This window comes from Chlorella variabilis (assembly GCF_000147415.1).
Source record: "Chlorella variabilis unplaced genomic scaffold CHLNCscaffold_8, whole genome shotgun sequence".
NCBI classification, from domain to species: Eukaryota; Viridiplantae; Chlorophyta; class Trebouxiophyceae; order Chlorellales; family Chlorellaceae; genus Chlorella; species Chlorella variabilis.
The window spans coordinates 1,331,952-1,346,003 of record NW_005435080.1 but is presented as its reverse complement, the minus strand read 5'-3'; the positions used below and the strand labels follow the sequence as shown (position 1 = coordinate 1,346,003).

Here is a 14,052-nt window from a genome sequence, read left to right as displayed (position 1 = left end):
GGGCTGAGGGGGCAGCCTTGCTTCAGGCCGATGGTGGTGTGGATGAGGCGGTGCGCGATGCCGGGCACGTTCACAGACATGGGGACCTCGGCATAGATGGCTTGCACTGCGCGCAGCCACTCGCCGCTGTAGCCCATGAGTGCCAGCTTGGCCCAGAGCGCCTCGCGTGGCACTCGGTCGTAGGCCTGCTTGAAGTCCACGAAGCAGGCCCAGAGCTTGGTGCCCCGCTGCCGGCTGCCGGGCTTGCGCAGCAGTCGGTAGCGGTCCATCAGCGTGCGCAGCGCCAGGGCCGCCTGCTCGGTGCTGCGGCCGGGGCGGAAGCCAAACTGGCCGTCGGCGTGGGTGCCCGCTGCCTCCGCATGCGCTGAGACGCGCCGCGCCAGCCCCGCAGCATAGAGCTTGGGGAACACCGGGCTGACCGCAATGCCGCGGAAGTCGGCTGGCGTGACGGGGGCTCCGCCAGGCTTGGCCAGCATCGTGATGGAGCTGCGGGCGTCAGGGCGGGAAAGGCGAGCCACGCGGCGCCAGGCGTTAGCCTCGGCGGCCCAGAGCGGGGCCATGGCTGTAATCGCTGGCTTCAGCAGCCAGGGCGGCAGGGGGCCAATCGCCGCCTTCAGCGCAGGTGTGCGCTTGGCCAGCTCCACCGCCTCCGGGGCTGTGAACGGCGCATCCATCTGGGCAAGCAGGCTGGCAATCTCATCTGTGCGTCCCTGTGGGAGCTGGGCACATTGAGGGCCGGCCCGCATAGCCTGGACAGCGGTTGCAGGGAGTTCAGCGTCCCGCGGCGCTCTGGGGTGGGGCTCTGCTGCGGGGGCAGGCGGGGGTGGGGAGGCAGCGGGGCTGGGCTGAGTGCCGGTAGGCTGGGAGCCTGCTGCCGCCAATGCCGCCAGCCCCGGGGCTGCCATGGCGGCCGCCGCGGCAGCGCCCTGGGAGGGCGCCGCCTGCGGTGCTGCCGCCGCCTCATCATGCGCGCCCCCAGGAACAATCTCACGTCCCTGTGGGAGCTGGGCACATTGAGGGCCGGCCCGCATAGCCTGGACAGCGGTTGCAGGGAGTTCAGCGTCCCGCGGCGCTCTGGGGTGGGGCTCTGCTGCGGGGGCAGGCGGGGGTGGGGAGGCAGCGGGGCTGGGCTGAGTGCCGGTAGGCTGGGAGCCTGCTGCCGCCAATGCCGCCAGCCCCGGGGCTGCCATGGCGGCCGCCGCGGCAGCGCCCTGGGAGGGCGCCGCCTGCGGTGCTGCCGCCGCCTCATCATGCGCGCCCCCAGGAACAATCTCACGTCCCTGTGGGAGCTGGGCACGTTGAGGGCCGGCCCGCATAGCCTGGACAGCGGTTGCAGGGAGTTCAGCGTCCCGCGGCGCTTGGTCTGGGGCGGTCTGGGGGCAGAGGAGCGCAAGGAAATGCTCAAGTCCTGTCCTGTCCTGACATCCCCAAAGGCAGCAGCTGCAACAGCAAGCTGGTGGGCCAGGTTCGGGGCTCGGAATGGATGGGTGTGCCGCGGCAGCAGCAGGGCAGGCAGGCGGGCGTGGTGTAGTGCTCGCAGCAAGCCCGCGCCCTCACCGTGGACAGCGCCGCTCCCCTCTCGGCCACACTGCCCAAGAACATGCCGGCGAGGTAGACTAACTTGTACGGGGCAGAGGGGCCGTCGCCCCAGTAAACGCCGCCGCCCTTAGCTGCAGTTTGGGAAAGAAGTTGCAGTGCTCGGTTATGCCTACCCAGGGTCCGGCCAGGCCTCCTTCCGCGCACCGTACTGCACGCACGAGGATTCGTAGCCGGCCCCAGCGCTGGGCTTGTCCTCGCCCTCTGCTCTGCACGTCAAGGAAAATGGCCCCTCTTCCAAGCCAGCTCCAGACAGCTGCGGCGGGGCAGCGGGCAGCAAGCGGGGCATGACGAGATCTTCTGGGTGGGGCATGAGCAGGGCAACAATCCCCAATCAACACCAGGCTTGCTACGCTGCATTAATCTCACCGTTGCCTTGCCGTTGATACATGATGTGAGGTTGAGAGTGCCAGCGTAGTAGGCCCCGTTTGTCCTGCCCCACTCCGCGCACATCATCTGCAGCATAGCGCGTACCGCGGGGTGGGTGGCCGTGCCAGAAGAGCAACAGGCACCTATCTACAATCGCGAGGCAAAGCAGGAGGTGTGGTATGGCAGAAAGAGCTAGCGCGCCAAACCACTCTCTTTCTCCTGTTTTGCCTGTTCCACACCACTCAACCATGCCCACCTCACGCTTCAGCAGGCCAGCCTGCTCCAGCTCTTTGAAATTGTTTCTGCAGGGCAAGCAAGCATGCCAGGTTGGGCAGGTCATGCGCCAGCATCGCAGCACCCTAGTGCCCTAACAAACACGTGTCGTGCGACGTTGTGGAGCAGTGGCGAGGTCGGGATTGCAGCAGGCATGTTTGTGTACTCACGCGATGCGCTCCAAATTCTCCTGCACGTATGCCCACATGTCCGCCAGCAGGGCCCTGCACGGGAGGTGGCGGCGTGGTGTCTGCATCGGTTGTAGCCTGGCAAGAGTGTCTGTTGTGCTGTGGCACGCTGCCTGCCTCGCTCACTTGCTCGCCTCAAGGACCTCGTCCTTCAGCCCCATGGCCACCAGCTTGACCTCCACCGCTGCATCATATACAGCCTTGGATGTTGCATCGTACACAGCGCCGGCAGCGTCCTTGGTTGTCTCCCAGACCTCCCAGGCGCCTTCCTCTATCGCGTCGCCCACCCCGATGGCCCACTTGGTCCCCCAGCTTGCCAGCTGCTGCGTGGCATCCCACGCAATACGCGTGTCCAGATCCGGAGTGGGCAGGAAGGCAAGGCGGCGGCGCCCCAGGGCGCTAGTGCCGCCAGCCAGGTAGGCGACCAGGTCGTCCAGTAACAGTGCCGTCAGGTTGGAGCTGGCGTTGAGGGCGCCAGAGTAGATACTCAGCAGGTCGGACGCGTTGGCAGGGCTGGCAGCGGCGTTGACATCCTGCTATGCAGAGGGCTAGGTTGCAAGGTGGGGTAGACAGACAGACAGACAGACAGACAGACAGCGGGCCCAGGCCTCTGCTGCGCATGCTGCTGTTGCATGTCGCGCTGCCAATCCTGTTGCTGCCATCACTTGCAGTAGCTGCTGCTTACGGTCGATGCAGGAGCCTGCGCCGTCGCACGTCCCGCTAGGGCACGGCACCCCTTCTGCCTTGGCGTTGTACACGCAGTAACCCTGGGCGGCGTTGCACTTGCCAGGCAGCTCTTGGCAAGGCCCAGGCCGAGTGCACATGTCGTCGGGCACCCAGGTGGCTACAACAGGAAGGGGTGGGGCCTGGGCAGCAGACAAGGCGGTGGCGACGGATAGCAGGCAATGCAACGTGGATATGCCCTGTTGCCCAGCACGAGGTGGTGGTGTGCTGCTGGAGAGCCCACTTTTGGCCCTAGCCCCGGCAGCAGCGGCATCGGCCCACCCGCGCACCTGATGGCGACAGGCACTCCACTGATGCATAGTAGCTGGTGCCGCAGTCGGAGGCGGGCGTCTTGTCGAGGCTGCACTCCTCCAGGCCCTGCTCCGTGCCGGTACAACTGGCGTTCCTGATCCAGACCAGCTGATCGCTGCCTAGGTAGTCGTAGGTACTGGTCACTGATGCCGCCTCGCCGTTGAGGCCCAGCTGGCGGCACACTGCTGCAGCCCCTAGGGCGTCCAGTGCACACACCTGTGGTTCAGCACGCAGGGGTGGGGAGGAGGAGGCGTGAGCAGCAGCAGCGGGAACCCACGGGTGCGCAGGGCTGGGGCCAGAGCCGCGTCATTCACACCCAGCCACAGCACAGCGCACGCTGCATGCGACGTGATTCCATACGCATACCGGCCTGCATGCGTCACCCTTGGCATGCAAATGGGACGGCCCACAGTGGCGCCCGCTTGCCGGGCCCCACCCACCTGTCCCCACATGCCATCGCGGAACACTTCCACTCTGCCCGAGCTGCAACTGTTGGAGCCGGTCAAGCGGACTGGGATGGCGGGGGTTCCGCCTGCGTAGAGAGCACATTGCTGCAGCTCATCCCGCTGACCTGACGCCGCAGTCAAGGAATGCTTAAGGCACGTCGGGTCAAGCGCATGCAGCACCCTGCGCAGTGCAGCCTTACCACCCACCCTGGTTGGGCGTGCAGGTGACGACTGCGTAGCCGCTCTCGCAGGCGGCCTGCGTGGCGTCCACATGCTGGCAGTCCACCAAACGCTCCTCAGTGCCGCTGCAGCTCAGGTTAGCCACCCAGCTGAGCTGCGACCATGTGGTGGTGGGATATGCTGTCACGGCGGCGCCTTCCAGGCCCAGCTGGCGGCACACCACTGCTGCCTCGGCAGCGTCAAACCCATCGCTGCAGAGGGCGCCCCACATGCCGTGGCGGAAAAGGTAGACAGGCCCACTGGTGCTGCCAGGCACCTCCCCCTCGTCTCAGATCATCACGGCGTCCTCTGGGGTGCGCTTGGCTGTGGGGCAGCAGAGACAGAGTGCAAAGCGGACATTCAACAGGTGTGCGGATAGCAGGTGCTTGGTAAGGGAACTCAACAGGTTGTGCGGAAGGTGCAGCACGCTGCACACACCCGCGCAGCAGCGGCAGCATCAAGCAGCGGGGCTGACCTCACCGATTGGGTAGCACTGCACCACCGCAGTGCCCTCGTAGCCACAGGAGCTGGCATTCACGGGCTGGTAGTCGCAGTCCAGCAGGCTGGCCTCTGTGCCGTTGCATGAGGTGGCGTTGATCCAGACCGGGCGGCCTGTAACGTTTAACGTGTCGGCGCTGGCCCAGGCGGAGCCCTGCAGGCCCAGCTGCCTGCACAGGACAGCTGCCTCCAGGGCACCAAAGGCGCAGACCGACCCCCAGAAGCCGTTGCGGAAGACTTCCACGCTGCCCTTGATGCTGGCGTCTGGTTGTGCCGTGCCTTCGCTGTACAGACGCACGAGAACAGCGGGGGTGGGCGTGGTGCCATCCGTGGCATTCTGAGGCTGCGGCTGCGCCTCGCCTGCAGCAGCATGGCAGCAGCCGTGGCAAAAACAATTGGTGCGGCATGGGCATGGGCAGCGGGCTGCACACGCAGCGGCCCGCCGCTGCAGCGGCGGCGACCAGAGGACGCACGACAACTTAGAAACCCAAGCGGCGGCCACTGTTCCGGAATCATGTGAAGCTTTGGAGCTTGCCTGGTTTCGCAGCAACGAGGAGCAGGAACAACAGCTGTGCATGTTGGCAAAGCTGCATGTTGCTGCCTGCCACTGCGGAGGGGTTGCTTTTCGAGTATGTGAGTGGTTAACTCGCGGGGTCAAATGCGGGTATCTCGTTTGCAAGTGTTGGGTTTCGAGTGAAGGCTACGTCAGGCTGTAGACGTGCGCGCGCGAGATTGTTGCTGGACCTTTTGACCGCGTCAGCGTGTGTTAAACATAATGCAGAGACGTCCGGGAGCTGCCTGCGACGTCCAAGCCGTCCAGCCCTCGGCTGATGCAGCACTGCACTAGCCGGCGGCGGCGCCGCCACCGCCGCCGCCAGCTGGCAGTCCGCTGTTGCCATCCACCGCTGCCAACTGGTCTGGTATGTCACAGGGAGGGAGCAGGTACAAAGGCATAGGTAGCAGTGTACACGAAGAGAGGGAGCTAGCAAACGGAGCAAAAGGCACAGGCGACGGCACGGAGCAAAAACTAGGACATGACGGGCAGCTGCCGCGGGTGCAGGTACGGCCTTTGGGCACTGGAGGTTGCATCTCAAGCTGGGGCAGCGGTTCTGCATTTACAGAGAGAGACTCCCAACCGCCAGCCACCAGCAGCTGCAACCGTCCCTCCATGCCCTGCCGCGCCACATACTAGTTGGACAGGTGCTGCTCCAGCTTGGCAAAGGCCTTGAGGCCCTCGTTCTCGCCCTCATCTGGCTCCGCCTCCTCCACGCCGCGCACCTCGGGGATGTAGTGCATCAGCATGTTCTCGATGCCGCTCTTCAGGGTCACAGCAGAGGAGGGGCAGCCGCTGCAGGGCGGGGAGAGGCAGGCGCGGCGAGGACGGCGGTGTGGCGGTGTGGTGTGGTGCCTTGCTCGCCCTCAGCACAAGCAACACCACCCCGCAGCAAACCCCACAGCCAGCCAGCCAGCCCGCAACGGCCAGCCACCTCCCCGATACAGCCACCCGACTGCCACCAGATCGCCGCCTTGCATGCGCCGCCGCCCGCACCTGCAGGCGCCCATCATCTTCAGCTTGACCACCCCCGACTCCGGGTCCCAGGTGCGGAACACGATGTCGCCGCCGTCCTCCTGCACCGCGGGGCGGATGCGCGTCTCCAGCAGCTCCTTGATCATGGCCACCACCTGCGGGCATGGGGGAGGGGTAGGGCAGGGCGTGTGCGTGGCTGGTGTGGATGCGGTTTATTGTGCCGGCGGGCAGCATCGGATCCTCGGGGCGTGCTCCCGCGCCCACCCTGCCAGCCAGGCCACCTAGCCAGCCACCCACCTCGTCGTCGTCTTCGTGGATCATGTGCTCGGCAGCGCCCGTGTCCTGCGGACAGCGCAAAAGGATGCACCAGGGCTGGGCAGGGCTGGGCAGGCCGACGGCGCTGCGCGCGTTGGGGGCGCAAGCTGCCACCAGGGCTTGCCAGCGCGCACACACACACCACACACACCACACACACACACACCTGCTCGTCGTAGAAGAGGGCCTCCCCAGACGAGTAGTGGTCCATGATGGCGGCAAACACGTCTGGCTTTAGCACTGCCCACCCATAGTCCTCGCTCTTGGTCACGGTCACAAAGTCGGAGCCGAAGAAGACCTGCGGGTTGTGGCGCGGGTGTGGTGTGGGGAGGGAGTGGCGTGTGCAGAGGGCGGGTCGAGTGGCACGCGCTTGAGGGCGGTGTGCACCGGCACATATAGTAGGGTGCATGGGAGTGGGCCCCCTTGCCTGGCCACACACACACACACAAGGCACGTATTCACACGCCGGGCGCCCCACCTGGGTGACGCCGTCGATGGCAAACAGCTTCTTGGCCAGCGGCGAGGCCATGGCCTCCCGCGCGCTCGTGAAGCTCTTGCTGCCCCCCTCCAACACCTTCTGCCCTGGGATGAACATCAGGCTGGCCGGGTTGGGCGTGGGCTGCGTCTGGATGAACATGCCGCGCCGCTGGGCTGCAAGTGGGCACGCGCAGGTGGGCAACTTGCAGGCCAGGGGGGCGGCTGCCGCTCCGCGGCAAAGCGGCGCGCGGCAAAGCGGCGGAGCGGCAGGCATGGAATGGCAGAACCCCCGGTGCTGCGCCTACTCACCATGCTGTGCTGCCGGCTGAAGAGCTGCAGGATGCCGCAGCGTGGCCAGGCTGTGCAGGCTTGCTGTTGCCGATGCCGCCGGCGGGGGGAGCCCCGCCGCCGCGGCGCCGCCCCGTTGCGCCAGCTGCAGCAGGACGCAAAGCGGTGGGATCACGAAAGCCTGCAACCAGGAGGCCGTGACGCAGCGCCAGGCAGCGCACAAGTCCCGCCACTCCCTCTCACCGCTGGCAGCGCCCGAGCGGTCGCTTCCACTGCCGCTGTCGCCCTCCATAGCTGCTGCACTGCCTGTCGGCGCATCCTTCCGTCGCTTCCCGAAGCGGGAAGAGCTCGCGGGTGGCGCAGGAGCGAGCGGTGGCACGAGCCGAGGGAGACGGCCTTGATCACCAGCTCGAGAATGCCAGAATGGTGCAACAAGGTGCAATAAGCAGATATCGTGCGTTGAACAGTGCTATGCCACCTCATTTCATACTTGTATGCAGGGTTCCGTGACGATCTGATCCATGCACATTGCCGGATCGCGAGCCTCCCCAACCAACACCAGAAGGCCCGCCATGCGGCACATGTGGGTTGCAGCTGCGGCGGGGATGGTGGCCAGAGGGCCTGCCCACGGCCTGCCAGGCACAGCAAGGTGAGTCAGCAACGATGAGGTGCAGGCAGGCCTGAGAGGGCGCAATGGGAATGGGCTGCTGCGCCGCCCGCCGCTGCCGCCCGGCTCCACCCTGCCCTGCACAGCTCGGTGCTGTGTGTAGGCTGCTGTCTACTGCTGCTGCCGCAGTGGTGGCCACGCTAGAGGAGCAGCTGGAGCGCGCCCCCTGGATCCAGCTGCTCCCGGTGAGCTGCCACAAGCTGCTTCGGGAGGTGTCCCGGTGTTTCGACACGGCCGTGGGGTGTGCTCGCCACCGGGGCTCTCAGAGTCGGCTCACAAGCGGCACCGCCCGCCTGCCGCACGCGCAGGTCCCCGGGGCCGGCCGCGGCCTGTTTGCGGCAGCCGACATCGAGCAGGGCATGGTGGTGCATGAGGAGGCCCCCATGCTCTGCGCCCCATCGCCACACGCCCTGCACTCCACCTGCCACCACTGCCTGCGACCGCTGGCGCCCGGCGCAGCCAGCCACCATGGCGGCAGCAGCAGCAGCAGCCCAAGCAGCAGCAGCCCAAGCAGGATGCCCTTCTGCTCCCCGACCTGCAGCGCTGCCGCCCAGGGAGAGTGGGCGGCGGCAGCAGCCCGGTGCGACTTTGGCCCGCTGCAGCAGGCGTGCCGGGAGGCCGGCGAGAAGTTCCCGCTGATGCTCGCCCGTCTGGCCTGCATCCAGGTGCAGCAGCAGCAGCAGCAGCAGCAAGACGACAAGGGAGGGGCCAGCGGCCGCGGTGGCGACGGCAGCAGTGCCCGCGGCAGCAGCATCAGCAGCGCAGAGGCAGGAGAGGCAGGAGAGGCGGCAGACGCGACGGGGGCAGAGGGTCCGCTGGCCAGGGGCGACCCGCTGACTCAGCTGCGCCACCTGTGCTTCGCCAACCTGGCGGAGCCGCCGCCGCCGTGGGCGGACATGCACCGCCTGCTGCTGCACGCCCTGCGCCCGCTGCTGGAGCCCGAGCTGCGGCGGCAGCTGTCGCTGGCCTGGTTCTGCGACGCCATGGCGCGCCTCCACCTCAACTCCTTCAGGTCTGGCGCGCCGCCGAGCCACGAGCGCGCGGCGGCGTCTCCCCCCACCCTGTGCTGCCGTGTGCGGGCTTGTTGCCTGCTGCCATGACGTCGTTGGCCGCCCTCCTTTCCACCCGCTGTGCAGGGTGGACACGGTGCCGCCGCTGGACGCGTCCGACCCCTCCGCCCTGCTGCGCGCCGCCGCCGCCTCGCTGGCCGGCTCGGCGTCGGCGGCGCACCACACCGGCAGCGCCGCCTACCTGCTGGCCAGTCTGCTGAACCACAGCTGCGAGCCCAGCCTGGGCGTTTCCTTCCCCCGCAACAATGCCGTGGCGGCGTTCACCGCGGCCCGCCACATCGCGCGCGGCGAGCAGCTGACCGTCAGCTACGTCGACGCGGGGCAGGGCCTGGCGGCGCGGCGGCAGGCCCTGGCCTGGGCCTACGGCTTCACCTGCCGCTGCCCGCGGTGCGTGGAGGAGGCGGCGGCGGGCGGCCAGTGACGTGCTTGGGCTGTAGCTTGGGCTGTAAGTTACACGACTAGTAGGTGATAGGGGTGCTGTTACCCAGAATCATGCTGCTACAAAGGCAGGAACATGCATGCGGGAACAGCGCACTCAGCCCGCCGCCACTGCCGCCAGGAACAGCTTCAGGCCCGGCAACTCCTCGACGCCGGCGGGGGCGGCGGCAGGGGCGCCGGGCGGCGCCGCCGCCGCGCGCCGCGCCCGACGCCTGGCCAGCGCCATCTCTGCGGCCACCCAGTTGCTCTCCCTGCACATCCTCCCAAACGGCGGGTAGCTGCGCACCAGCACCGCGGCCTCGCTGGCCGCCACCTCCAGGTTGCCGGCCAGCTCCAGGCGCAGCGGCTGGTCCGCCGCCACCGCCGACCTGGCGGCCGCCAGACGGGCCGCCGGCGAGCCGGCCCCCGTGCCGCCCGTGGGCACCAGCTGGGCTTGGTGCGCCTCCGAACAGGCCAGCTGCTCGGCGACCTGCATGGCCGACAGCAGCTGGGTGCACAGGTAGTGCATGCGGGGGCCGCTGAGCGGGCCCAGGAAGGGCAGGCGCGGCGGCGCCGCCGCCGCCTGGCGCCCGCGGTCGCGCTGCCGGCGGCTGCTCCGCTCCCGCGCCTCCTCCTCCGCCTCCTTCGCCTCCACCCGCGCCTGGTCTTCTGTGCTCAGGCGCAGGCGCAGGGGCAGGCCGTCGTCGGGCTGGCTGCCTCCGTTCTGCTCCAGCTCAGCAGCCACGCTGGCCGCCACCGCCGCAACCAGCGCCGCGATCGTGGTGAGCATCCTGCAGCAGCAGGGCGACGCTGCGGGGCTCAGCGGGCAGGCGTCCAGGTGGCTAGCAAACTGGCCCCTGCCTGGGGCAAGCCACACACTGACGTCGACGGCAGGGGAGGCGACGCAGGGGGGCAGGGTGCACAGCAGGTGAGCGCAGCCAAGGGGCGCCCTCACCTGGCAGCATGCACCAGCTCTCCAGGCTTGGAGTCTGCCGGGGACACCACCGGGCGGAAGCGCGCCAGCTGCAGCAGCCGGTGTACCAGGCGCAGCGTGCCGCCGGCGGCCAGCAGCTGGCGCCGCCGCCGCAGCAGCTTGGCGGCGGCCGCCGCGGGCTGCTGCTGCTGCGCGGCTGGCCCAGGCGACACCAGGTTCATCAGGAGGTGGCAGGCATTGATGAGGGCGTGGTCTGCGGCAGCCACCGCCGCCGCTGTGACTGCTGGGGCGCAGCCTGCGGCGCAGGCGGCCACGTACTGCACCAGCTGCTGCAGCGTGGCGGGGCTGGCCAGCGCATCCAGCCACAGCTGGTGCTCCTCGCGCCGCCGCTCGCCGCCCGCAGAGCCAAAGGCCGGGTCGGAGACTTGCAGCAGCAGCGGCAGCAGGAAGGTGGCGCCCTCTGCACGGCGTCGGGGGGCAGGCGGGAGCGGCAAGGGGCGAGGAGGGCCCTTCAGCGGTGCAGCATGTCGGCGCAGGCAAGCACACGTGCTCTGCCAAGACAGCGAAGGTGCAAGGGGCCAGCCGTTGCGCAGCCGGGAGTGCAGCAGGCACCCGCCACAGCAGTACTAGCTGCCTGCCTGCCCCCGCTCACCGGCCGGCACGGGCAGCCGCTCCTCCCCCTCCTCCGCCCCCTGCTCGCCCGCTCGCAGCGACAGCAGGAGGGGCAGCAGGGGGCGCAGGCGGTCGGCAAAGGCGTCGGGCACCTCGGCACAGAAGCGCGCCAGCACGCGCAGCGCGGCCAGCATGAGCGGCTGGCGGGCGCCGCCCTCCCCAGCATCCTCGCAGCTCGTCTGCTCGATGAACTGCAGCACCACCTCCACAGCCTCCTGCGGGCGGGCAGGCAGGCAGGCAAGGCGCGCCAGGCTGAGCACGGCAAAACTGAGCAAAGCGTGAGGCCCAGGCCGGCGGTGGTGAGCGGCGGCGCGGCTGCACGACAGCCCAATGGACGCCGGCATGCCTGAAGGGAGAAGAGCGCCCGCTCCGCCACGGCAGCAGGCAGCACGGGTGGGGACCGCGGCTCGCCGCCGCCGTCCGAGTCGCCGCCGTCATCCTGGAGAGCCTCCGAGCGCTGCGGGGTGCAGAGAAGCGAGAATACGGGCGGTAGAGTTGGTGGGCACATGAAGGTGGCCAGCAAACAGGGAGCAGCCTGTCGCCAGGCGTGGGAAGCAGATGTGCGGCAGTACACGCTGCCGCGAAGCGTGCCGGCTACAGCAGGCGCGGCAGCCTGGCGGCGCCACGCGGCCGCCGCTCGCCTGCGTGTCCTCCGCCAACGCCTCCACGCCTGCCTCCAGCAGCGCAAAGCAGCAGGGCAGCACCCGCGCGGCGCGCTGCCCCGATGCCTCGCTGGGGCCATCCCACCGCATGCCTGCATGGGAGCGATGTGTTGCACGGGGGGTGGCACAGGTGAGGCGAGAGCAGGGGGCGCCGGGCGCGGAGGGCAGGGGCGCAGGGCTGGCGGCAATCCTGCATGCCAGCCAACAAACTCTCGACCAGCCAGCCTACCTGAGGGGATTGGCGTCTCGTCCACCCGCCGCACATACTCGCCCTGCTGCGGCTGGCGCCCGGCCGCCGCCTCCTGCTCCCGCCGCAGCTGCTCCTCCATCTGCCGCCTGTCCTGCTCGCTGTGCAGCACCCGCACCAGAGGCTCCACGTCAGCCGCCACGCTGGCGCCCTCGGGCCCTCCCGCCAGGTCAGCCGCCAGCTCAGCGCCCGCCGCGTCGGGCACGCTGTCCCCGGCCTCAGAGCCGCCCGCGCTGCTGCCGGCGCGCGCGCGCGGCGCCGGCGGCAGCCAGTCTGCGGCTGCGGTACCGGCGGCGGACGCCAGCGGTACCGGTACGCCTGGCGCCAGCGCATCGTGCAGCAGCACGCTCGTCTCCACCTTGACAACCTCCACCAGCAGCTGGAAGAAAGCGGCCACCTCAGCAGCATCCACTGCCTGGGCGCCGCCGCCACCGCTGGCCCCAACACCGTCGTCGCCGCCGCTGCCGCCGCCGCCCAGCAGCCACTCGGGGCCCAGCAGGTCCAGCACCGCGGCCGCCAGCTGCAGCGCGGAGTGGCGCTGCACGGCGCTGATGCGGCCGCGCAGCAGGAGCGCCAGCCCGCGCCGCGCCGCCGCCCCCCACCGCGCCCCCGGGTCAAGCAGTTCGCCGGGCAGGCAGCCAGGGTACGGCAGCGGCAGCAGCAGCAGCAGCACGTGCAGCGCCTCCAGCTGCACCGCCAGCAGCGCCCGCCGCAGCTGCAGCTGCTCAGCCAGGCTGCTGCCGCCGTCGGCAGCCAGTTGGTCGGCGGGCAGCGCAAAGGCGCGGGTCAGGGCTGGCAGCAGCTGCCCCAGAGCCTGGGAGTCTGCAGGGCGGCGTGAGCGGCGCCACACAGGGTTGGTTGGGGAGGGCGCAGAGCAGGAGGCGAGCTGGGGCACGCAGGCAGGCAGGCAGGCAGGCAAGATCCAAGCTTGGCAGGCCAGGCACACCTGCCAGCAGCTGGTCCCGCCCCTCCTCCGCAAGTGCCGCCGCCGCCAGCTGCAGCGCCAGCGACAGTTGCTGCGTGGCCGACGGCGAGGCTGACTGCAGGGCCGCCGCCGCCGCCACGACCGCGCCGCACTCTGCCGCCACCGCCCGGCCCTCGGCGCCGCTGCGGGCGGCCGCCACCACACAGTCCAGGGCGTCCTGCACTGCTGCTGCATCGGCTGCTGCGTCGGCAGCCTCTTCCTCTGGCCCCGCCTTGGCCTGCGGCCAGCGCCCCGCTAGCAGCGGCGTGACGCCGCCGGCCCGCACCACATTCAGCAGCAGCGGCAGCTTCTCCACAACATCCCCAGACCCTGCCAGCTCCGGCACCCGGGAGAAACTGGAAAGCACCGCCAGCGCCAGGCCGCACTGCGCCGCCTCCTGCTGCTGCTGGGCTGTGGCCTGGTCGGGGGGCAGGGCTGGTGGCGGCGCCACCGAGGTGCGCAGCGGCAGCAGCAGGCGGGTGAGGAAGGCGGGCCCCACCGCCTGGTGCACGCTCCGGATGGTGGCCGCATCCCCTGCCGGCAGCAGCTTGGTCACCAGCAGCAGGCCCACAAACCTGCCGGGATGGGGCAGGCAGGGGCGGGGTAGGGCGGATGAGCGGTCCGCCTGGGAGAAGCTGGCGAGGGCGCGGCACCACCGCGGGGGCAGCAGCGTGGCTAGCCGCATGCATACAGCAAGCACCGCTGCGCACCTTCGTTCGTCCGTGGGGCCCCGCAGCAGGTCTAGGCATTCTGCCAGCCCCACCGCCACCTGCTCTGGGGTGGTGGCAGCAGCGGGCTCGAGCGGGGAGCGCACCGGCGCTGGGGTGGTAGCACTAGCCGGCTCCTTGGCCGGCCTGGACGAGCTATCGGGCGCATCTCCGTCGATATTATGGCGCTCTGGGTGTGCCTGTGGGCCCTGTTGCGGCAACAGAAAGCCTCCTCTCATGGCAAGGGGGCCCTTGTCAGGCGCGCTGGGAGCGGTAACGGTGCATATAAGAGCTGGGATGCTCCAATTGAATGCCTGAACTCTTGTTTGAGGCCTTCTAGTAACCCGTGCGGCGTGCTGTGCTGTGGAGCCCTAACAGGCGTTCCCTGCGCAGCGCATTGTCATTTTTCTGATTCTTGTACCAGCCACACCCTGCACCAGCGATAAGAACGCCCCCTGGTCCCCACGCCCCGCTGTTGGG

General features: G+C 69.2%; 3 protein-coding genes across 3 annotated transcripts; 1 reads left to right on the top strand and 2 right to left on the bottom strand.

Moving 5' to 3' along the window:
• Nucleotides 1-5,812: 5,812 nt before the first annotated feature.
• Nucleotides 5,813-7,104, bottom strand: CHLNCDRAFT_48753 (hypothetical protein; the record flags this gene model as incomplete). Its single annotated transcript, XM_005848282.1, has 5 exons — nt 5,813-5,972; nt 6,174-6,307; nt 6,450-6,494; nt 6,634-6,765; nt 6,946-7,104. 5 exons carry the CDS (start codon nt 7,102-7,104, stop codon nt 5,813-5,815), a joined length of 630 nt encoding a protein of 209 aa, XP_005848344.1.
• A 700-nt stretch (nt 7,105-7,804) lies between these two features.
• Nucleotides 7,805-9,390, top strand: CHLNCDRAFT_145047 (hypothetical protein; the record flags this gene model as incomplete). Its single annotated transcript, XM_005848468.1, has 4 exons — nt 7,805-7,815; nt 8,003-8,084; nt 8,208-8,911; nt 9,036-9,390. The coding sequence occupies 4 exons, from the start codon at nt 7,805-7,807 to the stop codon at nt 9,388-9,390; spliced, it is 1,152 nt and encodes a 383-aa protein (XP_005848530.1).
• Nucleotides 9,391-9,504: 114 nt separating this feature from the next.
• Nucleotides 9,505-13,811, bottom strand: CHLNCDRAFT_145046 (hypothetical protein; the record flags this gene model as incomplete). Its single annotated transcript, XM_005848281.1, has 8 exons — nt 9,505-10,177; nt 10,342-10,780; nt 10,973-11,207; nt 11,384-11,449; nt 11,619-11,746; nt 11,884-12,723; nt 12,848-13,440; nt 13,576-13,811. 8 exons carry the CDS (start codon nt 13,809-13,811, stop codon nt 9,505-9,507), a joined length of 3,210 nt encoding a protein of 1,069 aa, XP_005848343.1.
• Between the last annotated feature and the right edge of the window lie 241 nt (nt 13,812-14,052).